Source organism: Panicum virgatum, chromosome 9N, assembly GCF_016808335.1.
Source record: "Panicum virgatum strain AP13 chromosome 9N, P.virgatum_v5, whole genome shotgun sequence".
Taxonomy (NCBI): Eukaryota; Viridiplantae; Streptophyta; class Magnoliopsida; order Poales; family Poaceae; genus Panicum; species Panicum virgatum.
This window is the reverse complement of record NC_053153.1, coordinates 73,918,499-73,945,652: the sequence shown is the minus strand read 5'-3', so window position 1 is coordinate 73,945,652 and position 27,154 is coordinate 73,918,499. Positions and strand designations below refer to the sequence as shown.

The window sequence follows — 27,154 nt, the reverse complement described above, 5'->3', positions numbered from 1 at the left end:
AACACCACCATATCATAATTTCATAGATCTAAACATGGCTTTTTTTTTTTCTTTCAGAAGATTTGTAAAGTGAAGCTGTGCATCATCATCATCGTGAGAGCAGCCATGAAAAATTGAAAATGAAACTGTGCGGAGAGAGAGCAGAGCCGAACTGTACCCACCAAATCCGTCAATCAATCGACCCATCCACTCCATCCACCGATCGAGCAATCACGGGGCTCCACCATGGCCACCATGCATGGTGCCGCTGCGGCGACGTGACGCGAACCCGCCGGACCTTGCGAGACTTCCCCAAACAAACAATGGAGGCAGCCCCGCCGCCCCGGAGCCGAAACAAAACCAACCCCAATGGGCGACGCAGCGCCGCGCCCCCTCACTCTCACCCTCAGCGCCAGCGCGCGCCTGCCCGGCCCATCCCCTCTCTCGCGTCCCCGTCGCCTCATCGTCCTCGGCCGCGGGATTCCGCCGGGCGCAACCCGACGCAGCGCTCGCCGCCAACTCGCCCGACCCGGGTCAACCAACCCAAACCGCCCATGCGGCCCAAGCCGGCGTTGCAACTTGCAAGTTTAGTTCGCATGCATGCATGCAACGCACGCTCGCCGGTGGATCTCTCCTCTGTTTCCCGGCGTCGGGGATTGCAAAAGGCGGGCTCGCCCCGCCGGCCCCACGACGGCGGTGGCGGCGTCTGCCGACGGGGACCGGCCGGACGGCGTGCTCGGCCTCGGCTTGCATTGGGTTGTAATCTGCACGGGGGCCTTTGGACTCGGGAGGAAAGCTGGAAAAGGGCGGTTAGGTAAGCTGCCAGCACTGTCGCGGACGGGGGCAGCCAGTTTTTTGCGGATAAAGGCCCGGGACGAGGTGCCGCTTTTGCTCGCCTCGCCTCGCGTCTCGTCTCGCCGGCAGTTGGCTGCCGGCTTGCCGGCGAGGGCGCCGCATGCATACGTCAGTGGGACTGAAGCTTTCCATTTCGAAATCCTTGTCCGGGCTGGGCCAGGGCCAGGCCTGCGTGCCCAGTTAGGGTCCAGTGCCGGCTCACGGGCGTTCTTTTCTTTTTTATATTTAAAAAAAATCAAAATTTCAAAAATATATATCCGTTTTGAAAAATTTCAAAACTACCCCGGTCGCACTATTGGGCGACAAGCCCTAGATATAATTTTTTTTTCTTCAAATTTGAAACGAAGTCCATGGCCGAAAAAAAAGAAATGGGGGCCTGTCGCCCCCCATAAGCGACAGGGGGGCTTGTCGCCCCCCCCTCGGGCGACCGGTGGCCCCCACCCACAGGCGCTACAGGGGGGCTGTCGCCCCTCCCCTCGGGCGACCGGGCCATGCCCTCCTATATAAGCATCCGACCCCCACGGGTAGTGCACAACTTGGGAAGCCGTGTGCAGTACGAAGACAGCCACGGGTCGTCCCAGGCCTCGTCGTCGTTCCCGTGTCCGTCGACTGTGCACGAGCAGACGTCGCAGTTCTTTCCCAAGTGCAGGTAACGTACATATCTTTTTAAAATTAGATCAAGTGTTCCTACATATTTACTAATATCACAAACAGGATACGATCCAGCTACTGCGTTCGGCCATACTGGAATGTTTAGAGGGACAGCACCAGTTGGCGGACCGTATCCAGGGATGGTACCGGGGCCACAGATACTGGCCTACACAGGTTAGTTTATGTTTCGTATTTCGGTTTCTACATGTCATGACGAAAGACACGAGCGTACGCTAACATCCGGATTTTATGCGTAGGATTCTACCCCGATGCGGGCGCCGGACCTTTTTCTTCCTCCGTTCGACTAGATAACGAGGGCTTCACCTTAGACAACATCGACAGCTTGACTCCAGAAGAGCCTGCCGCGGAAGGTGACCCCGATGTCTTGGGGTATTCACAGCTAAGAGGAGCACCACTTGGGATCTCTCAGCAGCAGACACCGCAGCCCCTTTCGCGTCCTGAGCGACAGGTGAGGTCTCCGGATGTTCTCACCTACTCCGAGGGCCATGTCCGTGCCCAACAGAGGGCTAAGAGGGTCCGACGCCCTAGGGGTGGTTAGATATATTTGATATTTGTATCTCTGATGTTTATTTGTAATGAGATAGTTGTGGACCGCTTATTTGTATCCGATGTTTATGATTGTGCTAGTTTACTTGTCATTTGTTTCTATAGATACTATTGATGTGGACTTATTATGTTTGTGGGTTCCATAATGCTCGTGAAATCAGGGAAGTTCTTTCGAATTTTTTCCGTGATTTAATGAAGGACAAGTTAGGTGCGGTAGGAGTTAGCGGCCGAGATCCCGTCGACGATGATGACGACTACACGCTCGAATAGCTCAAAATAGGAACCATAGTGTATCTAGCTGCGTGTACGAGATCACATGTTGCCACTGCTCAGCACGGCGATCACGGGTTTCCCAAATGTCGCATTCTTTGCCCAGACATACGTGACAAAAGACGACAACCCAATAGCAGTGTCCTTTCACCATTTCAAAAAGATGTGACAACACGACAACCACACCAGCTCACCTTCAAAGCAGTCTCTCTGGCAAGGACGACGGACCTGTCATTCTACAGCGAAGGTCAGTGGCGTGTAGTGGGGAAGGCGGCATCTAGGCGCGATCGACCGAGCGGCAGCAATGCAGTGCTGTGAGTCTGCATGCACAAAGATGCATCGAGTAGTCATTTCGAGAATCGAATCTAGCCTTTTTAGTGTTAGGTCAGCTAGCCTCTTCATTGTGTTGTCATGTAGGCTTTTTAGGTGCATTTACACTCCACACTCCGGGTATCAAATCTTTGTGCGCCTATAAATACTCCGAAGTTTGTGAACTCCCAGCAACACTCAAACACCAAAGCTCATTGTATATCCAATGTCTGGAGGTGGGTCTAGCGGGAAGAATTACTACGGTTTTGGGAAAGAAAAAGGGGGAAGAAAGGGAGACCCCATAATATGGGAGGGGCCTCTTGGACCTGATTCCTTTCCGGAACCAGTGTTTGAGTTTCCACCACAGCACAAGAGTGAATTTACCAATGAAACTCCTCTTCGACAATACGATAACCGTAGAGAACCGTGGCCAAAATGCAGACATGGTGAGGGCTGCTTAGTGCAGATGTGCACCGACGGGATGGATGGCGGTCGGCGTTTCTTTAAATGTCCACACGCATGGGTAATACTCGGTTGTTTCATTTCTTTATCTTCAATGAGACATCTTACATGAAATTTATTTTGCAGTCTTCCGATGCTCCAGAAAACTGTGGTTTTACTAGGTGGGTCGATCCTGCACCAATTGATTCTGTTCAGGAGTTCATCGAGTACATCCAGATAAAGATCTTTGATCTGGAATGCAAGGTGAACCATTATGAGGAAGTGAGCGAGGGTAACAAAGATGACGAAGATGATGATACCAGCAATGCTGCTGGTTCACAGGATGAACCATGCACTATTCCTTACTGCAACTGCCCTTGTCACAAGAAGAAGGGCCCTGCGCCTCCGGCACCACCGCCTGCACCACCTGCAATGGGTGGATACTGCGGAGAAGGCTCAACGCAGTTTGCTACGTGGGGGTACGGCTACTAGGACTACCCTAGTGCTAGTGACATGCTGCATCGTTGTGTTTGTTGTGTTTTTTAAATTACCTAAGGCATGTTAGGTTAGTCCGGAATCTGTTTACCGTAGTTTGCAACGGGTTCTGCCATGCCACTGCATGTGTGATGTGTGTTTCATTATCGTTGTATTATGATGTAAAATTTGATGGTTCACATTATGTAATGCATTTTCTTAGTTCTTATTTCTTATCGTTATATTAATTAAATGTGTGCTTTTTAGTATTCTAGTGACATGAAAAACTCCGAAAATATTAAGGACAAGTTCAAACATTTCATAGATTCCCGGCTACAACTGCAAATTAATGGTAAAAGTTACAACACACAGAGTCAAGCTCTCAACTGAAAACATAAACAACTAATTACAGTGGCATGTGCACGCGACAAGATAATTTCTTGTTGCATCTAAACCTACCATGCCTTATGGAATGTAAAATGCCGGGATTACATGGTACTACTCTACTGAGTGCACCGAGGATATTTGCCCTTCCTAATTGCTTCGGGCCCGGCTTCCTTCGCACGGCGTGCCCTCTCTCGCTTTCTCTCTCTGTCAGCTTCACGTTCGGCCGCCGCCTTACGATCCACCTCCTCCATCCTCTTGCGGATCTCTTCTTGCTCTTTCTTGCGCTTCTCCTCTTGCTGTTCCTCGTGCTTCATTCGGCGTCAACGTTCTGCAGCCCACCTTGCTTGTTGTTCCACAAAGTCCTTTGCCTGCTGCGACTGCACGGTGTCGAACCACTGCATAAAATCACAAAGAGGCGGAGGAGACTTTGTCCAACAAAAGTTAGAACCATAACTCAATGTTAGGTCACAAAGAAAAATAGCGTATGTTGTCCTGCTACCTTGGCCCGGTCTTTGCCGTATCGCTTAGGTGGATCATATTCGTAGTTCTCACACATAAAGAACCTCATGCCGTAGTCATCTCCTAAAACCTCAGATTGCATGAACTTGCATAACGAACCGCAGAAGCACATTGGCACATTAATTCCTTCAGGTACGGTGGCTACACACTTGCTCCACGGAATGTAGGTTGATCCTGACGAAGACATTGGCGCTATAGTGCGGTGCGCCAAATGACGAACAATGATTTAAATAATGCACATATCGTATACCAAATCGATGCGTGAAAATATAGGTACTGTCATAATTCTATTGTCTTATGCTGCAATATCAATAAGATACTGTCATAATTCTATTCTAATACAAAATTAATTTAAAAACAAGTATGTAATAGTACTCAAATTGTAATACTAAACGAGTGTTCTAAAGCACCAAATCTAATTCAGCTAATCCGCTAATTAAATTAAATTGTTATACAGTATCAACGGATTCATACGAAAGTTATCGGTAGATCACAAATGCGGAATTCGGCAGAGTTTCGCCGCTTTTCTTCTCCTCACCCCTCTCTTTTTTCCGGAATTTTTAGGCTCAAATGACAAGGGAATGGCGGCCAGGGCTTATATAGGGGGAGGGACCTGTCGACCGTGGGGGGGCGACAGGCCCCCCTTTCATTTTTTTTCGGCCATGGACCTCGTTGCAAATTTGAAGAAAAAAATTACATCTAGGGCCTGTCCCCCTAGGGCGACCGGGGGTATTTTTGAAATTTTTCAAAACGGACATATATTTTTGAAATTTTGATTTTTTTAATATAAAAAAGAAAAAAAGTCCGGCCCACGGTCTCCAACCCCAAGAAGCCCAGCCCTGTCCAGGTCCAATCAAGGCACTGAGCGTTAGAAACGCCACCAGCCCACCACCACCATTGTCTGCCGGGTGCCTGCGTGCAAATCTTGTACCCCTCTGTTGGTCGCCCACTATCTACCCTAGCTGGTTTCATGGCCATCTGTCGCGTCGTGGACACGTACGCCCGATCGTGCCGGTGCAGCCTTGAGCCTTGTGATTTGTGAAAACCACCAAAGCAATGGCTCCATCCATCACTGATGCCCGCAACAAGGCTAGCTTCATGCTTTTTAAGCTTTGGTGGCAGCAAAAGTAGCGAGACGACAATCATTGCAACAACAACACGGGCACGGCACATCAACAATCAACCGGCAATCATTTGCGCGGCACTAGTTGGCATTCATTTGAAGTTCAGGCCCTGCATAGTTCCCAACCCATAAACCCGGTGAACGCAAAAAAAAAAACATCACATCCACTACTACAGAAAGGTTAATTTGTCCCGGTTGGAAAACTTTTGTTGTCCCGGTTGGGAAACTTTTGTTGTCCCGGTTTCCCAACCGGAAACGCGAGGCCGGGACAAAAGGGGGTCCTTTTGTCCCGGGTCTGGCAACCGGGACAAAATGCTACCTTTTGTCCCGGTTGGTGTTCCCAACCGGGAACCGGGACAAAAGGTCCTTTTTTTTCCTGTTTTTCTTTTCTCAATTCTTTTTCTATTTCAATTATACGTTTGCATTTCAATTAAACTTATCTATTGGAATTTAGTGTGTATGATCTCCACTAATATATATATATATATATAATATTTGTCCTAGATAATTTTCATATATAAATTAATTCACTTATATATATATGTATACACATATCTATACATGTGAATTCCTTTACATTTGAAAATGTCTAAGACCAATATTATATTTATATATAATACATACATACTCATAAATAGAAATTTAATACATACACACATATATATTTACATAGGTATATTCGTTCTTAATTACATATATACGCGCATATTATCATATTTGCTGCGATTGTCAATATTAGATAGTCCATCATAGTAGAATTCGCCTTTTGGATCGAGGACTTGCTCAATAATAAATCCGGACAATTGTTCTTGAATCGCCAAAATCTTTTCCTCCGTTGTGAGTTTATCGCGTATCTCCTCGACCTATGGAAAAAGGGGATAATTAATTACTCGTAATTAAAATACGAGTTCAAATATTTACAAGTTTTTTACTTACTTCCTCCTCCCAATCTGTCCAGTCCTTTGGAGGACCTACCAGACCATGGATGTTCTCGCATACATAGTATGCGCATAATACAGTGCCTTGTTTCTGCCTCATACACTTTAAGAGAGAAGAAATTATCAGGTATTTACATGAATATATAATAAAACTAATGAATCGTGCAACGAATCATCCAAGTGCGTACCGCAAAATCTGTCTTGATCTTCAATTCCTTGTCAAATTTGCCTGGATGATTTTTAGCGAATTCTTTCCAAATCCTGTGCATGATTAGAACAATTATAGTCAAGTAACAAAGTGATTCAAATTATCGGTCATCGACGGAGTAGTGGTAGAATTACTTTTTCATCATGTTAAGAAGATTTTCGTATTGTTCTGGAGGTCTCCTCAATGAGTCCATAACCACGAGTAGGCTCTTCTCGGGAATTATGATAATTAGGACCCAGTGTTCACTGCAAGATTATACGGAGGCAGTTATTGGTAGTTAAGGTTTAAACAATTCGATTACAGAATAGAAAGAGTTAGATGAAAGGAATCACTCACGCAAAGTTGTAAAGAAACAATATCATTTGCTTGTTGTGATGAACACTTATGTACTTGAACAAGTTTTGGTATTGCTCATCGGCAGTGTCGCGTAGAATCCTCCAATTACAAGTAATTGGGTCGATGAAGCCGAGGTGAGAGTATCCCTTTCTCCTGCAAGTTTGTATCTCCATTCTACATGATACCGAATAAATTAAGGGATCAGTATGTTGAGATCATGCAAAACAATACGTAAGGAGAGTAAAATACTTACAGAACCCACAAGCCGACCATAGAGATGTCGAGGGCCTCCTGATGGAATAGTTGGTAAATTTCTTCCTAGTTTATCCATATAATGGCCTCCCCCCGTAAGAAATCGTCATCTTTAATCTTTGCGCCCTGCATGAAGATGCAATCGGCCATCACACGCATGTAGTGCTGGTGCAGCTTATACATTTGCGTTGGAAGCACGGACACTACTTCGGGGGGTACAAGAGTTTTGCCGATCTCATACGCCCATTTGACGACCACATCGGCCATTGGAATATCTTCTCCCCCTGCAATCTGAGCCGCTGTCAGGTTTGATTCTTTCAAAAATGTAACAAAGTCTTGTTCTTGCGTCGTCTGTGTGGCAGAACCACCTGAATTATCCCGGCTCAAGTGCGCAGGCCATCACCATAAAGGCAACACCAGCTCAAACGCACTTCAAACGGAACAATTCTTGGTCTGTCGGGTAACGTCCCGATACAACCACCGGTTCTCGGATTGAACAAGCATACCCCGCACGAAGGCGAGTCCAGAGATATTACAACCACAATTTTACAACACAGGCATAATATTGATTACAAACCAGTTCAAAACATTATTACAAAGCCAACTTAAGTAAAACAGTTATACAAACCAAAACTTAAGTTCAGAGTTTAGACAGCGGAAAAAAAAAATAAAACACGACGACTACAACACGTCGTAAAAGTATACCAGGCTAGCCCAAGCATAGTATCACTCGTCAAAGTCATTGCCGGCCGAAGACGTATCCCACTCTACGGACCAGCCAGGAGGCAAAGAGCATGGATAGGTCAAGCTAGCGATCTGATCCTCAAAACTCATACCTGAAAAATGGTTTCAATAGCAAGGCTGAGTATTTTAATACTCAGCAAGACTTAACCGTCAACGGGCCTACTAAACCCACTGTAGCTAGACTATGCAAGGTTCTGTGGGGCTCTGGTTTTCCTTTTTGCTGAAAAGCAATAAAGAGTATATCCTTACTTTCAAGTTTTAGCTTTCAAGATTCTAGTTGATTAACCATTCTATGTAAGCAACTACTATCCAATCATGGTAGAAAACTAAGCAAACATCAATATTGATAAATAATATTGTTGCTCTTATTACTCTGTGTGGCAAAGGAATCAAGCAGTCTCATTTCATCGTGAGAGGCGGATGATTCTGAATCGAAATTCAACCTTGCAAGGATAAACCTAGCACACACGTCTGGAACACCGCCAGGTCATTCCCAAACAACCGTTCACCTTTCTTTCCGGCTTGTGGATAGTGCCACTCTCCCCGACTACAGGGCTCCAAGGCCGAACCTTGTCCCTCGAAGTCGTAGTGTTGCGCAACATAAAAATAAAACCTATCCCTAAGAGAGAGTGGGAGGTATATCCACTCCCCGGTCCAATCGGCTACTAGGCTTGCCGCGTACCATATTTACGGCATGTGACTAGTACTTTCAAAAACTTAACCACCGCTACCACACACCGCGACCTTAGCAAGTTCATCAACACAGACGGGGTCTCACATAAAGGTCATGATATCGAACACGACCCCGTCCGTCGTCCTTATATTGATAACAGAAAGTAAACAAACAATTCCTATAAAGCTCGCGAGTGACAGGCAATCACTCGACTTTTACCGGTCCTATAAGCTTAGCAAGTAGTCGAACTCAAATCTAGTATTCAGTACACGAGTTCCTAGGATCATGCATCTAGGGTTTCACTTCAACTCCTAAGAACTGTAAATGCATAAGCAAATAATAACAGTAAATGATAATAATTTGAAATATAGGTTATGTCCGGGGCTTGCCTTCTCGGTAGTCGCTAACTATTTCAGCTCTAGGCTCTTCCGAACATTGGTTCGGGGCTTCAGTTAGTTCAGCGGCGTTCACCTGGACTTCTGGATCACCTCCGTCAGACTCCGGGATCAGCTCGTACGTCCCGTCCGACAAAGTAGTCGTATCTATATGTAATGCAAGAACAACATTAAAAACACACATGGGCAATCGTTTATAGAGTAGTTAAATAACAAATCTAACTACACAAGGCATCATGATCAACAGCACAACAAGGTTAGACTAACTTCATAAAGTGAGTGGTGGTTGATTCCAATAGCAATTAAATCAAGGTTTGCTAATTAAATAAACAACTCAGACCACAAATCGTAATAAATTTAGCAAAATTATCCTAAACAGAACATGAACAGAGTAGGCTACCCTGTAAAAATCATGCCAAAACATGTAGCCATTTAATCACAATAATTCATTCATTCAGACAACACCTAGAATAAGCTTGAATTATACAGGTCAGAGTAGAGCAAAGTAGAAGCTCAAAATTTAACAGGAGGTTGACACAGGAATTAACTAGCTGCTGGGGGCTCCAGCGCGAGGCAACAGGCGGGGGGGGGGGAGGAGCAGAGCGACGCGTGGGTACCAGCGCGAAGCAAAGGGGTGGCCGGGAAGGCTCTCCACGTCGTCGGCGTCGGTGCTCTGCACAGCGGCGGCGAGAAATAGAGCAGGGGACTGGGGGAAGGGGAAAAGAGCCCAAACGCAATTCCAAAAACTCCAGGGACCCCACTGTAAAACAGCGATAACTTTTAAAATAGGGCTCAAATGAAAAAGTGCCCAACATGAAAGTTGTTCAACTTTTCAAGATCTACAACTTTGATGTTGTGCAAAAATTTATTTGACCAAAGATTCAAGAGCTAAAATTAAAAACATAGAAGGGAATTTGAATTCTAGGAATTTTGTCTTTTTCAAAGCAATTTAACTTCAAATATAGACTTACAAGCAAAATGTGTTGCCATGCAATAAATGCACTGAATTTTGCAAAAACACCCTCCACAAAAGCTATAATTGCACACCCAAATCAAACATAACTGCAGAAAGGACCTTGCATAAAATCATAATTACACATATAACCTTTTATAATTACAAAAAGATCCTTTTTCAAGTAATTCAAGCACATGATGCATATAAAATATACACAACTACTGTGCAGACACCCAGGGTGTTACAGTCTGTCCCACTACGAGAGGCTCTATTGATTGTTTCTTTTGGGCTCCGAGCTGTGGAACGTCGGACGACGACGACTTTGATTGTCTCTTCTTTTTCTCAGTAGTTTTGATAATTGTGCGTTCGTAGTCTGAAGGGGGATCTCTCGGAATGAATTTTCTCTTATTTGCTTCGCACATTCCCTTAAAAAATTTCAAATCTATCAGATTTATCACTTTCTCGGGCTCCGGCTTCGGCTTGAAGTGCTCTTTAACTCTTTCTTGAGTTATCCGATCGCATTCTTCAAGGCACATGTCCCAGGGTTTAATAGGAGCCTCCTTGGTTTTCTTCTCCTTTTCCTTCTTCTTTGGAGGCTCCTTAGCCGGTGCAACTACCTTCTTTGCCAGCCGCTGTTTCTGCTTCTTTGCCGGCGGCGGAGGGGGTGACCATGGAGGCGACGGTGACGTTTGAGTGTTCATCGGCGCATGAGATGATGGTGATGGAGAATGTGCCGGTGAACCTTGCCGAGACAGTGCTGCCCTTGGGGAGTTTTGCGGAGATGCCGGCCTTGGAGAGGCATGCTGAGATGCCGGTCTTGGTGTTTGATCATCTGACTTTAGGACAATGTAGCGCTTATCCCATAGGATGTTGCCATGAATGGCTTCTGCTAGTGTCCTCTCCCCATCGCCTCCAGGAATATCAAGCTCGAGTGTCTCCCAATCCTGGCACACCTGCTCCACGCCAACTCTTGTGTATCCTGGCGGAATTTGCTGCCCGTGGTACACGTCGCCTGGTTGGGTTGGCATGGCGGTACCGTACGCAACAGTGAACATTAAGTTCTTAAGGGCAGTCTGCAGGTCACAAGGTGTCCGCTGGGTGATCTCATCCACTGGAAATCGCTGTGGGGCCGTCGCTTCACCTGCGGCCTGGATCCCCGTTGGCTCGGCGACGGCGACATCTGTGGAAGCACAGCTGCTTTTCCGCTGAGACAGATGATCGGCTGCGACATTAGGCTCTGGAGGCACCGTTTGCGCTTGCTGTTGCTGGCTCATTACTATGGCCACTTGGCGTTGAACCTCTTCCTCCAGTCTTTGATCATGTGACATGAGCCGTTCCTCTAGCCTTCGCAAGTGCTCCCGCTCATCATTCTTTCTTCTTTGCCGGCTTCTATATGATTCAATGTAATCCCTGAACCCATACTTCCAGGGAACCACGCCGTTGCCTCTTGTGCGGCCCGGATGCTCTGGATTCCCAAGGGCGTAAGTCAGCTCGTCCCTCTCTCTATCCGGCTGGAATGTTCCCTCGGCCGCTGCTTGTATGGCCTCCTGTAGTCTCTGGGCTGCTCGCTGGATGTTTGGCCCATAGATGCAGTCACCAGTCAATGGGTCCAAGCTTCCCCCGTGACCATAAAACCAGGTCCTTGACCTTTCAGGCCAATTCATGGTCGCAGGTTGGATGCCTCTGTCAAGCAGATCCTGCTCCATCTTCTCCCATTTGAGTATTGCAAGCTTGTAGCCTCCTTGGCCTAGAGTGTGATGGTACACTTTCTTCGAGGCGTTGTCTTTGGCCTTCTGCACCTTCTAAAGCCCAAGCTCTGAAGACTTGTATTCCATAAATGCATCCCAGTGACCCCTGAGCTTTTCGAGCTCGCCGGTAAATACGGGTGTGGTCCCGGTCTTGATATATTTCTTTGTCAAAATTTTCTTGAATGATTGCAGCTGTTCGGCCGTCTTACTCAGGGACCAGCGCTTGCATATCTCTTCGGATTTAGCTGGAACCGTGAAGTTTTTTTAAGCTCCCGCCAGCACCATTCTTTTTCTCTTTCGGGTACCGCATCCCGTTCCTCGCTTGGATTGGAAGCTTTCCAGAGCCTGAAGCTGATCGGGATGTAGTCCCTGACAATACATCCGGATTGTCTTATGAATTTTTTGGCAGCAGCTTCTGGAGCGATCGGTTCGCCATCTGGACCAACTTCTGTTAAAATGAACCGCCCTTCCAGTTTTTTAGTTGGGCCTCGCTTCGTCTTTTTCTGCTGCGACGATGATCCAGACAGCTATAAAAAAACATTCATAGTATTCATATAGATTCAGATGAAAATATGATTGTCACTACAAATAAGTATAGTTGTGATATGTACATTAGCACTTTGTTCAGTAGCAGCGTCATACTGAATAGATGGTGGCTCAATTCCATCACCGGACATATTCAAATATATGTCGGTATTACTGCCATCATCAACTTGTTCAGCAACATCTCCTTGACCTTCGCCAATCATATTCCACAGGAACTGTTCGTCTTCCGCGTCTGTGTGTCGCGGGTCCATCGTAACTAAAATATGAATACAAATAATTCAATAAAATATTCACATCAATATTGACTAAGTAATTCCAAGTATGTCACTAAGTAATTCAATAAAATATTCACTAAGTAATTCCCATATTATGACTATACTGAATAGATCTAGTCACAAGAATTCCAAAAAGTCCTTATTTGCCCCGATCTAGAAGGAGACTATGTTTGGATCGGACTTCGTTTCGCTAGATGTTTCTTTGGATCGTCGTACGTTTAGATAGACGAGTATTAGATGGGACGACAACGTTTACATGGACGTGGATTGGATCGGCATACGTTTAGCTGGACGAGGATCAAATCGGCGTACGTTTAGCTGGACAAGGATTGGATCGGCGTACGTACACACATACACACATATACATACACATATACATACACATTCATATATTTACAAATTAAATATAATTTCACTATACATTAACTCATTAAACAAATTAACACCTAATTTACATCAAATTAAATACCATAATTTACAATTTAAGAAATTCACACAAAAAAATTAACACATTAAACAAATTAATTTTACTAAAATTCATTATCAACTAATTTCATACTACATCAAATTAAATACCCTAATTTACCATTTACAAATTAACACATTAAACAAATTTCATATCCTCAAATTTGTAAATTAACACATTGAACACATTAAACAAATTAACACCTAATTTACATCAAATTATGGTTTTAATTTGCACAAAATTCACTAAAATTTGGTCATAAATCAACTAAAATTTGAGCCTAATTCACAAAAAATGTAGGGTTTGCGGGCGGGGTGGCGGCTGCCCACAACTGGCGTGCTCACGTACTGCGGCGAGGTTGTGGCGGCACACAGGCGCGGCGACGGCTGGGCTCGGCGGCGGCGCACGGGCGAGGCGGAGGTCGGGGACGACGAGGCCACGCAGTGCATCGATCCTCCGGGCGCGGCGCTCGGGGAGGCGGTCCACTGGGCGGGGAAGTCCTCCGGGCGGCGCTCGGGGAGGACGACGGCGGCGCACTGGGCGGGGAAGTAGTCCTCCGGGCGGTGCTCGGGGAGGACGACGGCGGTGCACTGGGCGGGGACGTCCTCCGGGCGGTGGTCGGGGCCACGACGCGGCGGCGGTCTCGGGGTCGCGGGGCGGCGGCGCGGAGCTCTCGGGGCGGCGGTGCGGAGCTCTCGGTCTGGGCAGCGCGGAGCTCGGGACGACGGCGGCGAGGAGGGTCGACGGCGCAGAAGTGGCTAAGTGCTGGAAAAGGGGGCGAGGGGAAGAAATATATGGGGGGCCTTTTGTCCCGAGTGGAGCCACGACCCGGGACAAAAGGCCCTTTTGTCCCGGGGGGTGGCTTCACCCGGGACAAAAGGCCCCTTTTGTCCCGGGTGAAGCCACCACCCGGGACAAAAAGGCCCCTTTTGTCCCGGGTCGTGGATTCACCCGGGACAAAAGGTATTTTTGGGCGGGCCGGGAAAATTCCCGGCCCGCGGCCCACCTTTAGTCCCGGGTGGATCTACCACCTAGGACAAAAGGGGCCCGTTTTCCCTCATTCCCGCCAAATCTTATGTTTGTTTTTATTTCTTTTTACTTCTCTTTTAAAATAGGCTTTCATTTGTTAATTTAGTTAATAAATTTTGATTCCAAAAATTATGGAACAAAATTTCTTATCTCTATATAAACTTGATACACGCAACAAAAATAATTAATTTTCATTCAAGTGATTGGGTCAACGAAATATCTAACTTTTTTGAATTCATATTTGTTATTTTTGACCATGCAAAAATATATTAGGTGAACAAATTTTTTGAAACTGTTGCTTTTCGACAGAGAGTGGATTCTATCACGATATTAACATTTAAAAAGTGAATTTTACATAAAATTAAGTAATTTCATGATATTAATGACTAGTGTGTGAGTTTGAGAGATAGTGTGTGTGTTAGTGAGATTGTGTGTGTTAATGAGAGAGTATAGTGTGTTAATGTGAATGTAATTTCATAAAATAAATAAAATTATAATTGAGTCTGATAATTAAGTGAAAAATATAAAAAATGATATATATAACACATAAAGTATAATTGTACAGTACATATATAATAAAAGTATTCGAATTGCGATTACGTTTTTATACAATAATATAAAATGATTCAAGTACACGAAAGATTAGCGTTAACAGACTTTCTCTTCACAAATGTACCTTGATTATGATCACGGCGCAAGTATGGAGCATCATCATTGTCTAGCAGGATGCATGGATCAACATTTACTTTGAAAGGTGGAATGGCAACAAAATTATTATATTCTTCTGACAAGTCTGTCTTGTCCTCCACTCCAACGATGTTTCTCTTTCCTGATAGAACTATGTGTCGCTTAGGCTCATCCTTTTGCTTGTTTATCCCTTTCTTTGGCTTGCTGGACATGTCCTTAATGTAGAAAACCTGAGCGACATCCTGGGCTAGGACAAATGGCTCGTCTATACCCAAGATTGTTGAGATCAACTATTGTCATCCCATACTCATCTTTTGTTACCCCTCCTCCAGATAGCTTAACCCATTGGCAACGAAATAGAGGCTCCTTGAAATTGGGACCGTAATCCAGCTCCCATATCTCTTCAATGTAGCCGTAATATGTGTCTTTTTTTCCATTATTATCCGTGGCATCCATACAAACACAACCGGAAATATCAGCTCAAAGCCAACAAGACATTGCACCACATCGTTTTGCAGCTTTATCAAATTCTCCGGGTCAATTATCTTCTGTGAAACTGCGTTGAGGAAGGCACATATCTTCACGATGGTTAACCGGACGTTATCAGGCAGAATCCCCCGCAGCACAACCGGAAGAAGTTCGGTCATAAGCACATGACAGTCATGGGACTTGAGATTTGTAAATTTCTTCTCTGCCAAATTTAAGATTCCTTTTATATTGGATGAGTATCCAGATGGAACCTTTATACTGCTCAAGCAGTCAAACATGGTTTCTTTCTCTTCCTTGCTAAGAGTATAGCTGGCAGGACTTAAATATTGTCGTCCATTATCTCGCTGTTGTGGATGTAAGGCATCTCGTTCTTCCATATGACGTGCTTCTACTGTATCTTTTGTATTTCCGTACACTCCCAAGAATGCTATCAGGTTGACGCAAAAATTCTTCGTGATGTGCATCACATCAATTGCATGACGAACATCTAAGACTTCCCAATATGGTAGCACCCAAAATATAGATTTCTTTTTCCACATGGGCGCCATTCCATTTTCGTTCGGAACAGGTTGGCTACCAGATCCCTTTCCAAAAATAACTTCTAGATCTTTTACCATGTTGAAGACGTGTTTACCACTACGGTGCATCGGTTTTGTTCGGTGGTCCGCTTGGCCTTTGAAATGCTTGCCCTTCTTTCGTACCGCATGCCTGATGGGAAGAAACCGACGATGACCCCTGTATACAACCTTCTTACAGTGAGTCAACCATATATTATCGGTATCATCTAAACAGTGTGTGCATGCTTTGTATCCCTTGTTCGAATGTCCTGACAAGTTACTAAGAGCATGCCAGTCATTGATCGTTACAAACAGCAATGCTCGTAGGTTGAAGTTTTCCTGTTTGTATTCATCCCACATCCGTACACCTTCATCGCCCCAGAGCAATAAGAGTTCTTCGACCAATGGTCTTAGGTACACATCAATGTCATTTCCGGGCTGCTTTGGACCCGGGATAAGCACTGGCATCATGATGAACTTTCGTTTCATGCAGAGCCATGGTGGAAGATTGTACATACAAAGAGTCACAGGCCAAGTGTTATGACAACTGCTCATCTCACCAAAAGGATTCATGCCATCCGTACTCAAACCGAACCTTATGTTTCTCGCATCCAAATCAAATTCAGGGTACGTTCTATCTATTTTTCTCCACTGCGACCCATCAGCGGGGTGTCTCAACATCGAGTCTTTCTTGCGTTTCTTTTTGTGCCATCGCATCAACTTAGCATTATCTTTATTTCTAAACAGACGCTTAAAATGTGGTATTATAGGCGAATACCACATGACCTTCGCAGGAACTCTCTTCCGGGGAGGCTCCCCCTCGACATCTCCAGGATCATCTTTTCTAATCTTGTAACGCAATGCACTGCATACGGGACATGCATCCAAATTCTCGTACTCGCCTCGGTAGAGGATGCAGTCATTGGGGAATGTATGTATCTTTTGCACTTCCAATCCTAAAGGGCAAACAAGTTGTTTGGCTTCATACGTTGTGGCAGGCAATTCGTTGTCCTTAGGAAGCATTTTTTTAACAAGTTTGAGTAATTCACCAAATCTCTTGTCGGATACACCATTTGTCGCCTTCCATTGCAGCAACTCCAAGGTGGTGCCAAGTTTCTTCAATCCATTTTGACAATCTGGGTACAACAACTTACGGTGGTCCTCTAACAACTTCTGGAACTTCAACCTCTCTGTTTCACAATCACAGTCTGCCTGCACATTGTGCAATGCTTGCCCCAGATCATCGCTGGGATCATTTTCTGCTACATCTACTTCGGGCTCTTCCATGGGAATATCGTCATCGAATGCACCGATTCCAGCATTCCCGGGATAGTGGTCGTCAAAATCTTCTTCTTCATTGTCTTCCATGGTAACCCCCTGTTCTCCGTGCTTCGTCCAACAAACATACTTCTCCATGAAACCATTTGCGAAAATGTGGCTGTGTAGGATTCTTGAAGATGAGTAATCCTTGTTATTGTTGCAATGAACACACGGGCAGCACATAAAACCATTCTGTTTGTTTGCCTCAACCACAAACAAAAAATAATGCAGGCCATCAATGAATTCTTTCGAACGTCGGTCAGCATTGTACATCCATTGCCGGTCCATCTGCATTTTAAATAAATCGATTTGAATTCTTTACACGTATCGAATTAATAAAATATATCAAACCTAAATTAAACTAAATGTAACATAACATGAATGATTAAAAGATATGCAATATCCATCATACATCTTGATTAATTAAAAGTAGTACTTAATCTATTACAGAACTTAACAAGGGAGTACTATACATGAAACTTAAAAATTCGGACAACAACACATAGGTTTTCAACCATCCTTGCGTTGGAACGCAGAATGCTGTAACGGATTTCTTGCTGGCGCAGAAGAAGATGGCGGAACTGAAACCTCCGAGGTTGGTGGTGACGAACCGTAACGTCGCAATAAATCCTCAAGATCAAACGGATGTTCCTCGCCCATTGCCATGCATTCTCTATATTCTTTTTCCAAATAATGGAGCGCTGCCGTATGAAAAGCACTAGGTTTTTTGGACCGACGACCTACTCGAGTTGTGCCCTTCTCTCCAGAAGGATAACGATCACCCCCACCGGCACCACTCCCTCCAGCTGCTGAAGCCATATTTTACTGAAAAATACCTTTATTTTCCACAAAATTATAAATTCTTACTATTACAATGCAAAAATTATTTACAATTACAATGATCAGATTAATAACTCTTGCAAATAATAATGAAATCATATAAAAAAGATGAAATGTATCATTAATTGAAAGAAATCTCTAATTAATTGAAAGAAATCTCTATAACTTCTAATTACTTTGACACCCTTCAGTTCCAGGAGTACACTCTTTTCAATATCCAGAAACCCTCTAGAAGAAAAATAAACCTTTATTTCTAAAAATGTATATGTCAGTAACCTCAACCCTGCGGTGATGACACTGCCTTTCGGGGGGACACGGTGCGGTACAAGGATGTCACCAATCGGCCGGTCGCAGCACCAACATTTACGATTAATAGGCACAGCACTTGGCACAGGCAGCGTGCTCGTTGATATGCTCTCAGTACAACAACGGCCATGCTGACTGCGTCAAATGCTGTCTTCTTATCAATCGGAAGTGCTGGTAATGCGACCAACCGATTCGCGACGTCCTTATAGCGCATCGTGTATCCCCAAAAGGTAGTGTCATCACCGTTGGATGGAGATTAACGACAGATACTTGTTTCGAAATAAAGATTTTTTTAGCTTCTAGATGGTTTCAATGTGAGCCTGAATAAATACATCACTAGAGTGTCAAAATAATCCATTCATAATACAAAAAATTCTAATATACTCATTTCATTAATTCATTCATGAATACAAAAATCAACTATCCACAATATGATCATATATACAAGTACATCACATTAAGTGTCTACACTCGTTCTAAAAATTTCTACTATCCACATACTCATCTAAATCTAAAAGAAAATCACACCTACATATGCAATCTAGCTAAATGTCCAAGAAATGAGCTAGCTACACATTTTCTCTATTTCTAAAGCATGAAATGAGCTATACAAGCCAAGGAAGAAGAGAAAAACAAGCCTCAAACCTTTAGCGCCGATGGATGGACGGGGAATCAAAGATCTTCACAAATGTGGTGAAGAAATGAGTAAGAACTCCTCTCTCCCGAGCCAAGAACAGCAAGAAACAAGTGAGCTGAATGGCTCGGGCGAGGGGAGAGGGAAGGGGATAAGGGGTACAAGGCCCTTTGTCCCGGTTGGAGACACCAACCGGGACAAAAGGGGGGGGCCATTTATCCCGGTTGGTGGCTCCAACCGGGACAAAAGGCTGCGTTGCCTCCAACCGGAACAAAAGGCCCTTGTCCCCCCGCTGGCCCGGCTAGCCGTTGGACCCGGGACAAAAGCCACCTATTGTCCCGGTCCCAAAGGCTGCCGGGACAAATGGCCTGGAACAAAGGCCTATTCTGTAGTAGTGATCAAATGTTTCGACACATGCATGGAGTACTAAATGAAGTCTATTTATAAAACTTTTTGCATGGATGGGCTGTAAATCGCGAGACGAATCTAATGAGCCTACTTAAGCCATAATTTGCAACATTGATGCTACAGTAACCATCCGCTAATTATTAATTAATCATTGATTAATTATCATCATTAGATTCGTCTCGCGATTTACAACCCATCTGTGAAAAAAAATTATAAATAGACTTCATTTAGTACTTCAAATTAGCAAGATTTCATTGCAATTTTTTTTTTTTCAAAACATCTAAACACGGCCTATCGGATACAGTCACGCTGTACGGAGTACCTGTCAATGGCACAAAATAAAACGCCTAGAGCTGCACTTGTTAATTCGTGCGAAACTGATTGCTGCTGCTAGCTTGCCAGAGGTGACGTGGCCCATGGATGATGATGCATGGGCTCCCACATTCCTCCGTGACCCAGCACACCATTAGCAACGAAAACTCGTGACGAAACAGCGGCAGATGGAGGACCAGCATGGTATTGGTAGGTAGCTAGCCTACGATGAGCTGCCGTGACATTGACCCGCACCTGCGTACGGACGGATCGGAGGAGTCGTCCATGGCGAAAAGGCACAGCGGCGGTTGGTGGTCGCGCGATGTGTCATCGTGCGTGGCGGCGAAAGCCACCGAGATGCCAAGGTAGCCTCGACACGGATCGCCGAGATCACATGAGTGATTGCCATGACCCAACAAAGACTTCTCCCATCGCCGTCAAAGGCTACGTACCTCTCGGCTCTCGCTGTCCCGGGCCCGGCCCCTCGAGATCGTCACAAGCCGAGCTTGAGGGCCAGGCGTGCCAGCTGCTACCAATAGCGCGATACGGTTGATGCTAATAATAAATAATCCCGGACAATGCAAGAGCGGCGCTAATGGACACCTCTGATCACAGGTTTGCCTGTTGCTCGCTTGGTGGTTAGCCATGCATGGGGGGGAAACCCCACGTGCGAACAGCAGCGGCGCATGCATGCGTGATGCGTACGTCTCGCGATCGAGCTCTCGGCGCATGTCCGGCGCCGGCGCCGAGCCAGCCGCCATGCATGCGCGGCGGGTGTCCGCTAGCTTGCTGCGCGCGCTCGCGCGCGCGACGCCCCAACCGACGGTCTAGTCTTGCTATGCATGCAGCGACGCATGCATGCAAATGCAAAGGGGCTTCGCCGCTGCTTCTCTGCTTCGGCGGCTATGCCGGTGACGTTTTGTTCCAGAGAATAACACCGCTGGTCGAAGCATTGTCGTCAAATGTGAACGACTGTAGAAGCCTGACCCCGCATGCATGTGATCCGCTCCATTGGCATGGTGCGTGTCTTTTTTTTCAAAATAAAAACTTTAGTAGCGACGGCGGGCGGCGTGATGATAAAAATTGACAAAGTCATGTGAGTATATGTAAAAGAGAGTATAATGAAAAGAAAAATATTCATACGGTACACGTACGCAAATTCGATGATTACATATGCAACCACTTCATCAAACTTAAAGAGTACTCCCTCGGTTTTGGATATAGTTCACTTAAACTTTGTTCTAAGTCGAATTTATATAACTTTGTTAGCTAGGATCCATATCCACTATAAGTTACCTCCGTCCAACTAATGGATCAATTATGTAAATATTTAGATTTTCTCAGATCTTGCCAATGCCATCCTTATTTTCTAACCTCTACTACCAATTACACAGAAAATTGATATTTACCAACTTCCTAAGTTCACTCCTAAACCCCATTCATAAGGATTTTAGTCCACTTCGTCAAGGTGATATGTTTTCTCTTGGAGCTAGCAGCTTAGCACCTTGCCAAAAGAAATTTCTTATAGCTTTCACCATTTTTGATACAACATTTTTGTAAAGTAAATATCAATGTCAGTATTGATGATTACCACCTCAACTCTTTTAAAAGAATTGATCATCTTTAATCAAGTCATCATTTTAGAAAGACTAAGGAGCACTTTCAAGTTTCATGCGGCCTTCTCAACATCATCTATCGATCCCACAACAAATCTGAGATGGAATCATTGTATCCCGCTCCCATCACAAGTTGATGCATGCTTGCTGGCTCTCACATCATACACTAACCTGCACATATATAGCTCCATCTCTTGCTTCCATGCACTACAATCATCGGTAGCCCCCGTATTCTGACATTCAGGCATTCACTATTCCTGCGATTGGTGGTAAGCTACTTTGGCTCCGGCTTTCCTGAGTATCTAGACAAAGGTTGCTTGAACCTAGTGATGTAGATGCATGTCCTCATGTATTCATGTTTGGTTCTGTGATGTATGGTTGGTTGGGTAGACGGTCATGATTTTCAATGAATTGCTTCTCCACGTGGGCATTAGGTTGCAACGTGTCTTCTTGTCTCGGCAGTGAAATTCAACCCCTACTTGCCATCGAATATGGCTCTAAGCGAATCTTGTATAGACTGAACCAGATTGGGAATGACAGTAGACAACCAAGTATATATGAAAATGCTGCATCAGCATGAGTATGAGTGCGGATAGGATCCTACAACTAACCGATAATGATCTCACGGTATATGATCAAGATACTAAATTTAGGTGTTAACTAATATTTGAGTGTTGAAAGAAGCATTCAATTGTTACACTTAACGTTTCAATTTTTTTCATTGTGATTTTTTAGTTTGAATCGGCCTGCACACGGGTTACTTGCTTGGAATCATATGGATGCTGGTGGAAGAAAGGAAAACCGGTAAAAGTGGACGTCCAAAGCCCAAACGGTGGAACCTTGCGCGGGCAAACGTCCGTTGCCGTGTGCTCGTTCCCGTTGCCGTCAGCGCGCGGTCTCGGACGCCCCCGTTCAACCTGTGACTGTGAGTTGAACGGCACCCGCCCGGCCGGCTTATAATACTCTCTCCTCCGACTCCGATCCTCTCGCCCGGTCATCACTTCCCCTTCCCTCTCTCACTTCTGTCGCCACCCCACCACTTCACGGTTCACACCACTCCCCCTCTTCTACTCCCCTTCTTCCTCCTCGTGAGAGCTTCCGGCTTCCGCGATGGCCATCGACAAGGTGGACGCCAAGGAGAGGGAGAAGATCGAGGCCGTCCGCAAGCTGCTGCGCAAGCAGGCGCCGCTGTCCGCCAAGCAGGTGGCGCCCGAGAACCAGCTAGCTAGCTTTGCTTTCCATACATACATCTCTGCCTCTGCTCGTTTCCCCTAAGCTTGTTTTCTGGGCCATGGCGGCGAGCAGGCGCAGTACTGCAACGACGCGTGCGTGGAGCGGTTCCTGCGGTCGCGGGGGGAGAGCGTGAAGAAGGCGGCGAAGCACCTGAGGACCGTCCTCTCGTGGAGGGAGACCGTCGGAGCTGGTACGCTCATCAGCTCCCATTCGCCGGGAGCTCCCGCCTCGGCCCCTCTCCTCCTCCTTTCTTTTCGAAATCTGTGGTGGTTGCTCTGCCAGTGTTCATTAATGCCGCTCTGCTCTGCTCGAGCAGCCGCCGTGGCCGGTTTTTGCAGCTGCCGGAACCTACGGCACTGTGTATTTCTAGTCAAGCTACTGTACCGCCCGCGCAGAATTTATTGCGCTGCCTGCCGATTCGGTTCATTCCTAGAAATTTTCGAAGTACAGTCCGCAACAGTGCGATCCCTTGGTGCCATTATGTCCGAATGATTTTTGCTTCCTTGCTCGTGGAGCTGCTAACAAGGGGCCTGCTTTTCTCTGTGCGGGGCAGATCACATCATGGCCGACGAGTTCTCCGCCGAGCTCGCCGACGGCGTGGCCTTCGTCGCCGGCCACGACGACGACGGCCGCCCTGTCGTGGTACGCATCACACGCAGATCTTGCTAAGTGCCAAGCGCCTGCGGTTTTTACCTCAGACAAACTTTTCTTCAGACATACTGATGAGCTCTGACTGGAATTTGTTTCTGCTCGCGCAGGTGTTTCGAATCAAGCAGGACTACCCCAAGTTCCACTCCCAGAAATCGTAAGAGCCACCAGCACTCACCATCGACTCATTTGCCCGACATGCCCTTTCTTACACTTCCGTTTTGGTAGGTTTGTACGGCTGATGGTGTTCACGCTGGAGGTGGCCGTCGCGTGCATGTCCCGGTTCGTGGACCAGTTCGTCCTCCTCTTCGACGCAAGTAAGTAATCTACCCTCAGAACCGATACGAAAATACCCTGCGCGCTACGCTCCATTTCGTTCTTGGTGGTATTTGCCCTCGGCTCCTCCAGAAAACCGAAAGAAAAATTCCAGTCCGAGATCGAAGCAGCACTGGTATCCGTCGGTACTGGCTTGCAAGAGCCAGGCGCGGTCTCGGCCAGTGCAGAGCCGGTGGTCTGCTACTCTGGCTAGTGGCGGTCCGGTACCGCCTCCGCCGGCCAGACGCGCACATGCGCCTGGCTGGCTCGGTGAAGCCCTCTGCTCTGTGCTCACTGCTCAGAGGGTCAGTCAGACCCCCCCACCGCACCAGCTGCTGCCTGCTGCGTCGGCTCTGCGCCTGCGCTCGCTGTCCCCGCGCGGGCCGCGGCCTCGGGTCCGGTCGGCTCGGGTCGCGTCGCGTTGCCATGCCGGATGCCGCTGCCGCGGCGTGGCGTGGCCGTGGTCCCGGGCCTTGACCGAACGAGCGCTTTGGCACGGTGGCAGGCACGGCCGCCTCTTTTGGGGAGGCCGGGCCGTTCTCGCCGGCAGCAGCTCCGCTTCCCGCCGGTGCGGTATGAACGAAACGAGTAGTCGGGAAAAAATGATTGAGCTCGCCCCGGGAAAGTGCAGGGATTCAGGGAGGAAAAGGGAGTCGAGTGGGTGGGGTTGACTGGACGACGGACTGACGAGACGGTGCGAATCTCCTTTGTGGCGCAGGCTTTTTCCGCTCGGCGTCGGCGTTCCTCAACCTGCTCATGGGCACGCTCAAGATCGTCGCCGACTACTACCCCGGCCGCCTCCACCGCGCCTTCGTCATCGACCCGCCGTCCCTCTTCTCCGTCCTCTGGAAGGTATGTACGCGTTCCCGGTGTCTTGCATGCGCTCAGCGATCGGCATTGACCAAGAACGGAAGGAACGTAACAGTGGCATGCATGTTCGGCTCTGCTGCGCCCGTGTTGCAGGGAGTGCGGCCGTTCGTGGAGCTCGCTACGGCGACGGCGGTGGTGTGCTCGCTGGACTTCGAGGACTCGCTGGAGGACGCCTCGTTCACGGCGTACCCGCGGACGGCGTCGCTGCGGTTCGAGCCGGCGGCCGTCGTGGGGAAGGCCGGCGTCGGCTCGGCCTCGTCGCGGTTCTCCGTCACCCCCACCGACAACCCCGTCAAGCCGTGGTACCTCTCCACCATCCCGGCGTCCGTGGGCTCGCACTCCGTGGTGCCCACCAGCAGCAGCCCGTCGCTCGTCGGCGCGTCCCCGCTCTCCGCGCGCTCCTTCTCCTTCGCGTCCCCCGCCGCTCTGCGCTCCACGGCCGCCACGCCGCCGCCGTTCCCGCGCGGCGGCGGGGGCGCGCCGCTGACGCCGTCCTCCGCCGCCAAGGGCCAGAAGACCCCGCCGCCGCAGCCGCAGCCGCAGCAGTTCCCGCGGACGCCGCGGCCGTCGTTCCTGCAGTCGCCGTCCATGCTGTTCGCGTTCCGCAAGGACGGGCAGGCCAGCCGCGTGGAGCGCGAGCGCGAGTCCTTCCTCCCGTTCCTGCGCTTCTACCGCCGGCTCTACGACGAGATATCCTACCGCGCCAAGATGCGCCCGCCGCTCGGCGGCCTCATCTCCATCGTCGGCGAGAAGTTCAAGCAGAAGCCGGTGCAGCAGCCGCCGCGCCGCCACGCCGGACTCCACCAGCAGCACCACCACCATTACCAACACCAGCAGAGGATCTGATCCCCATCGGTGCTGCGTGGCGACCAGAGAATTTTCTCCATACAGCATAAATCCGATGCTATATTATGCTATGTTAGTCTTTTGCCAACCTTTTTTTCTCTCTCCCCAGTACTTAGGACCTATGATATTCTTGAATCCATGTAAAATAAACATCCCAAAAATGTGAATAAAATCGATCCCTTTCTGCGCCAGATTCTTGCTGATCTCACTGTGATTGGCTCATGTTCATCTCTCTGTTTGGTCAATTGAGCATGTGCTTGGCTCGAACCGAAATTTTAAAATACAAAATAAAAACTCTGGACAGAAAAGTAGTATCATACGACGACAGCAAGGGCTTGGACTCTTTTCAAAGTTCAAACACGCGACAATGTCACACGACAGCACGAGTCCACGGCCTCCCACACAGTTGAAGGCAGAAACCAACCGGCAAGGCTCCATGGCTCCATGCGTGATGATGCACGATCGAGTTAGGACGGGGCCCAGGTCACCTACCGTTGAGAAAATTCAAATGCTGAGAGCGAAGAAGAAGAAAGTGACGTGGAGATCGAGTCACGACGGTTTTTTCCTTTTCAAGCTTTTGCCGTAACCCTGTCGGCCACTCCGTAAACCACCCAAACCGTCCGTTTAGCAGGTCGTATTTGGTGGAGAGCCTGCAAGCAATACGGTTCGACCACCTTTTGATTTTCAACCTGTTTTTCTGTGTAAGTTGGTTTTGCTTTGAGGTCATCTGGGTTGACACTTTGTGTTTTCCTACGAGAGCTTACAAAAAACAAAGCTGCTCATGATGGAGATGATCACAAGACACATCATTTCCCTTGCTTTGCATCGATCCAAACTGAAATTTAAACGAGCAGCAAACATTGCTAGCCGGCGTGAGCAGCTAGCCTCTTTTCTCCCCCCTCGAGTTCCGGTAAAGCAAAGCCATGCAAAAGCACAGGGGGTGCATCACTGTTGTGCTTTCCTCTCTCTGTGACCGCCGCTGCTAAAACAATTGATCGCCGGCAACAGTGATGCAGTTGCTTTCGTTGATCCAGAGGCAGGATCTGCTCCGTGTGGGCCGGTCTGGATCCATCTTTGGCTTTGTCCGAGAAGGATCGCTGCATGCTCCGTTTGGGCAAACTGGGGGAAAAAATTTGGCTGGAACAGTCCCATCTTTTCACATGATTCACATCTGCTTTAAAATTTGTTGGGGACTCCGTGCTGGAAATCCAAAGTATTGTGCGCCTGCTCTCTGAAATTTTGTTGGATTTCGTGTGTGCAGTTTTGCTAGATTTTACTACTACTGGTGCATGTAGCTGAGTGTGTAATATCTGCATGGACTAGTGTGTGCAACTCATCTTTCCATACGTGATAGATGTGAGCTATGGAATCGACTGCACTCGCACCGTTGGATATGTTGGGTTTGATCATTACTCTGGATAAATCAACCTTGATTGCTTCTAAAGGTTCTCAAAAGATGAAGAAGAGAGCATTGATCAACGATGCGATTGAACTCGACCAATCTTGGTAACAACACTGGTAAATATAAAAATGAAACGAAAATAGGAATCAAAATGAAAGCGAATTTGGACCTCATGCCCTTGCTTTTCAAACCCATGCGTGTTGTGTAGCATTTCTATGTTCCTTTTGAAGTGCCTTTGTGTTGTGTTGTGTTGGTATAAATTTGTCAGTGATTCTTGCCTTGGTATGTACTAGTAGTAGTCCAGTCATACTTCCATGTATGTGAGTATGTGACCCTCATGAGCTGTATGTATGGGTCTCGCTAATTTACGGTTGACCCCCCTCCCTACGGTCGATCTCCCGACCGTTTTTTCTCTCTCCATTTTTAGTAATTTTTTTTATCGTTTTCCGATTTTAGAAATTTTTTTGTAAGAGAAAATTTGGAGAGAGAAATTTTTTGACAAAAAAAGTTAGAAACAAAAATTTGAGAAGA

General features: G+C 47.0%; 1 protein-coding gene across 1 annotated transcript; it reads left to right on the top strand.

Moving 5' to 3' along the window:
• The first annotated feature begins 22,302 nt into the window (after positions 1-22,302).
• Positions 22,303-25,412, top strand: LOC120693124. The gene is made up of 7 exons (XM_039976526.1): positions 22,303-22,512; positions 22,615-22,732; positions 23,096-23,184; positions 23,301-23,347; positions 23,419-23,507; positions 24,224-24,357; positions 24,469-25,412. The coding sequence occupies exons 1-7, from the start codon at positions 22,420-22,422 to the stop codon at positions 25,219-25,221; spliced, it is 1,323 nt and encodes a 440-aa protein (XP_039832460.1). The 5' UTR covers positions 22,303-22,419; the 3' UTR covers positions 25,222-25,412.
• The last annotated feature ends 1,742 nt before the right edge of the window (positions 25,413-27,154 follow it).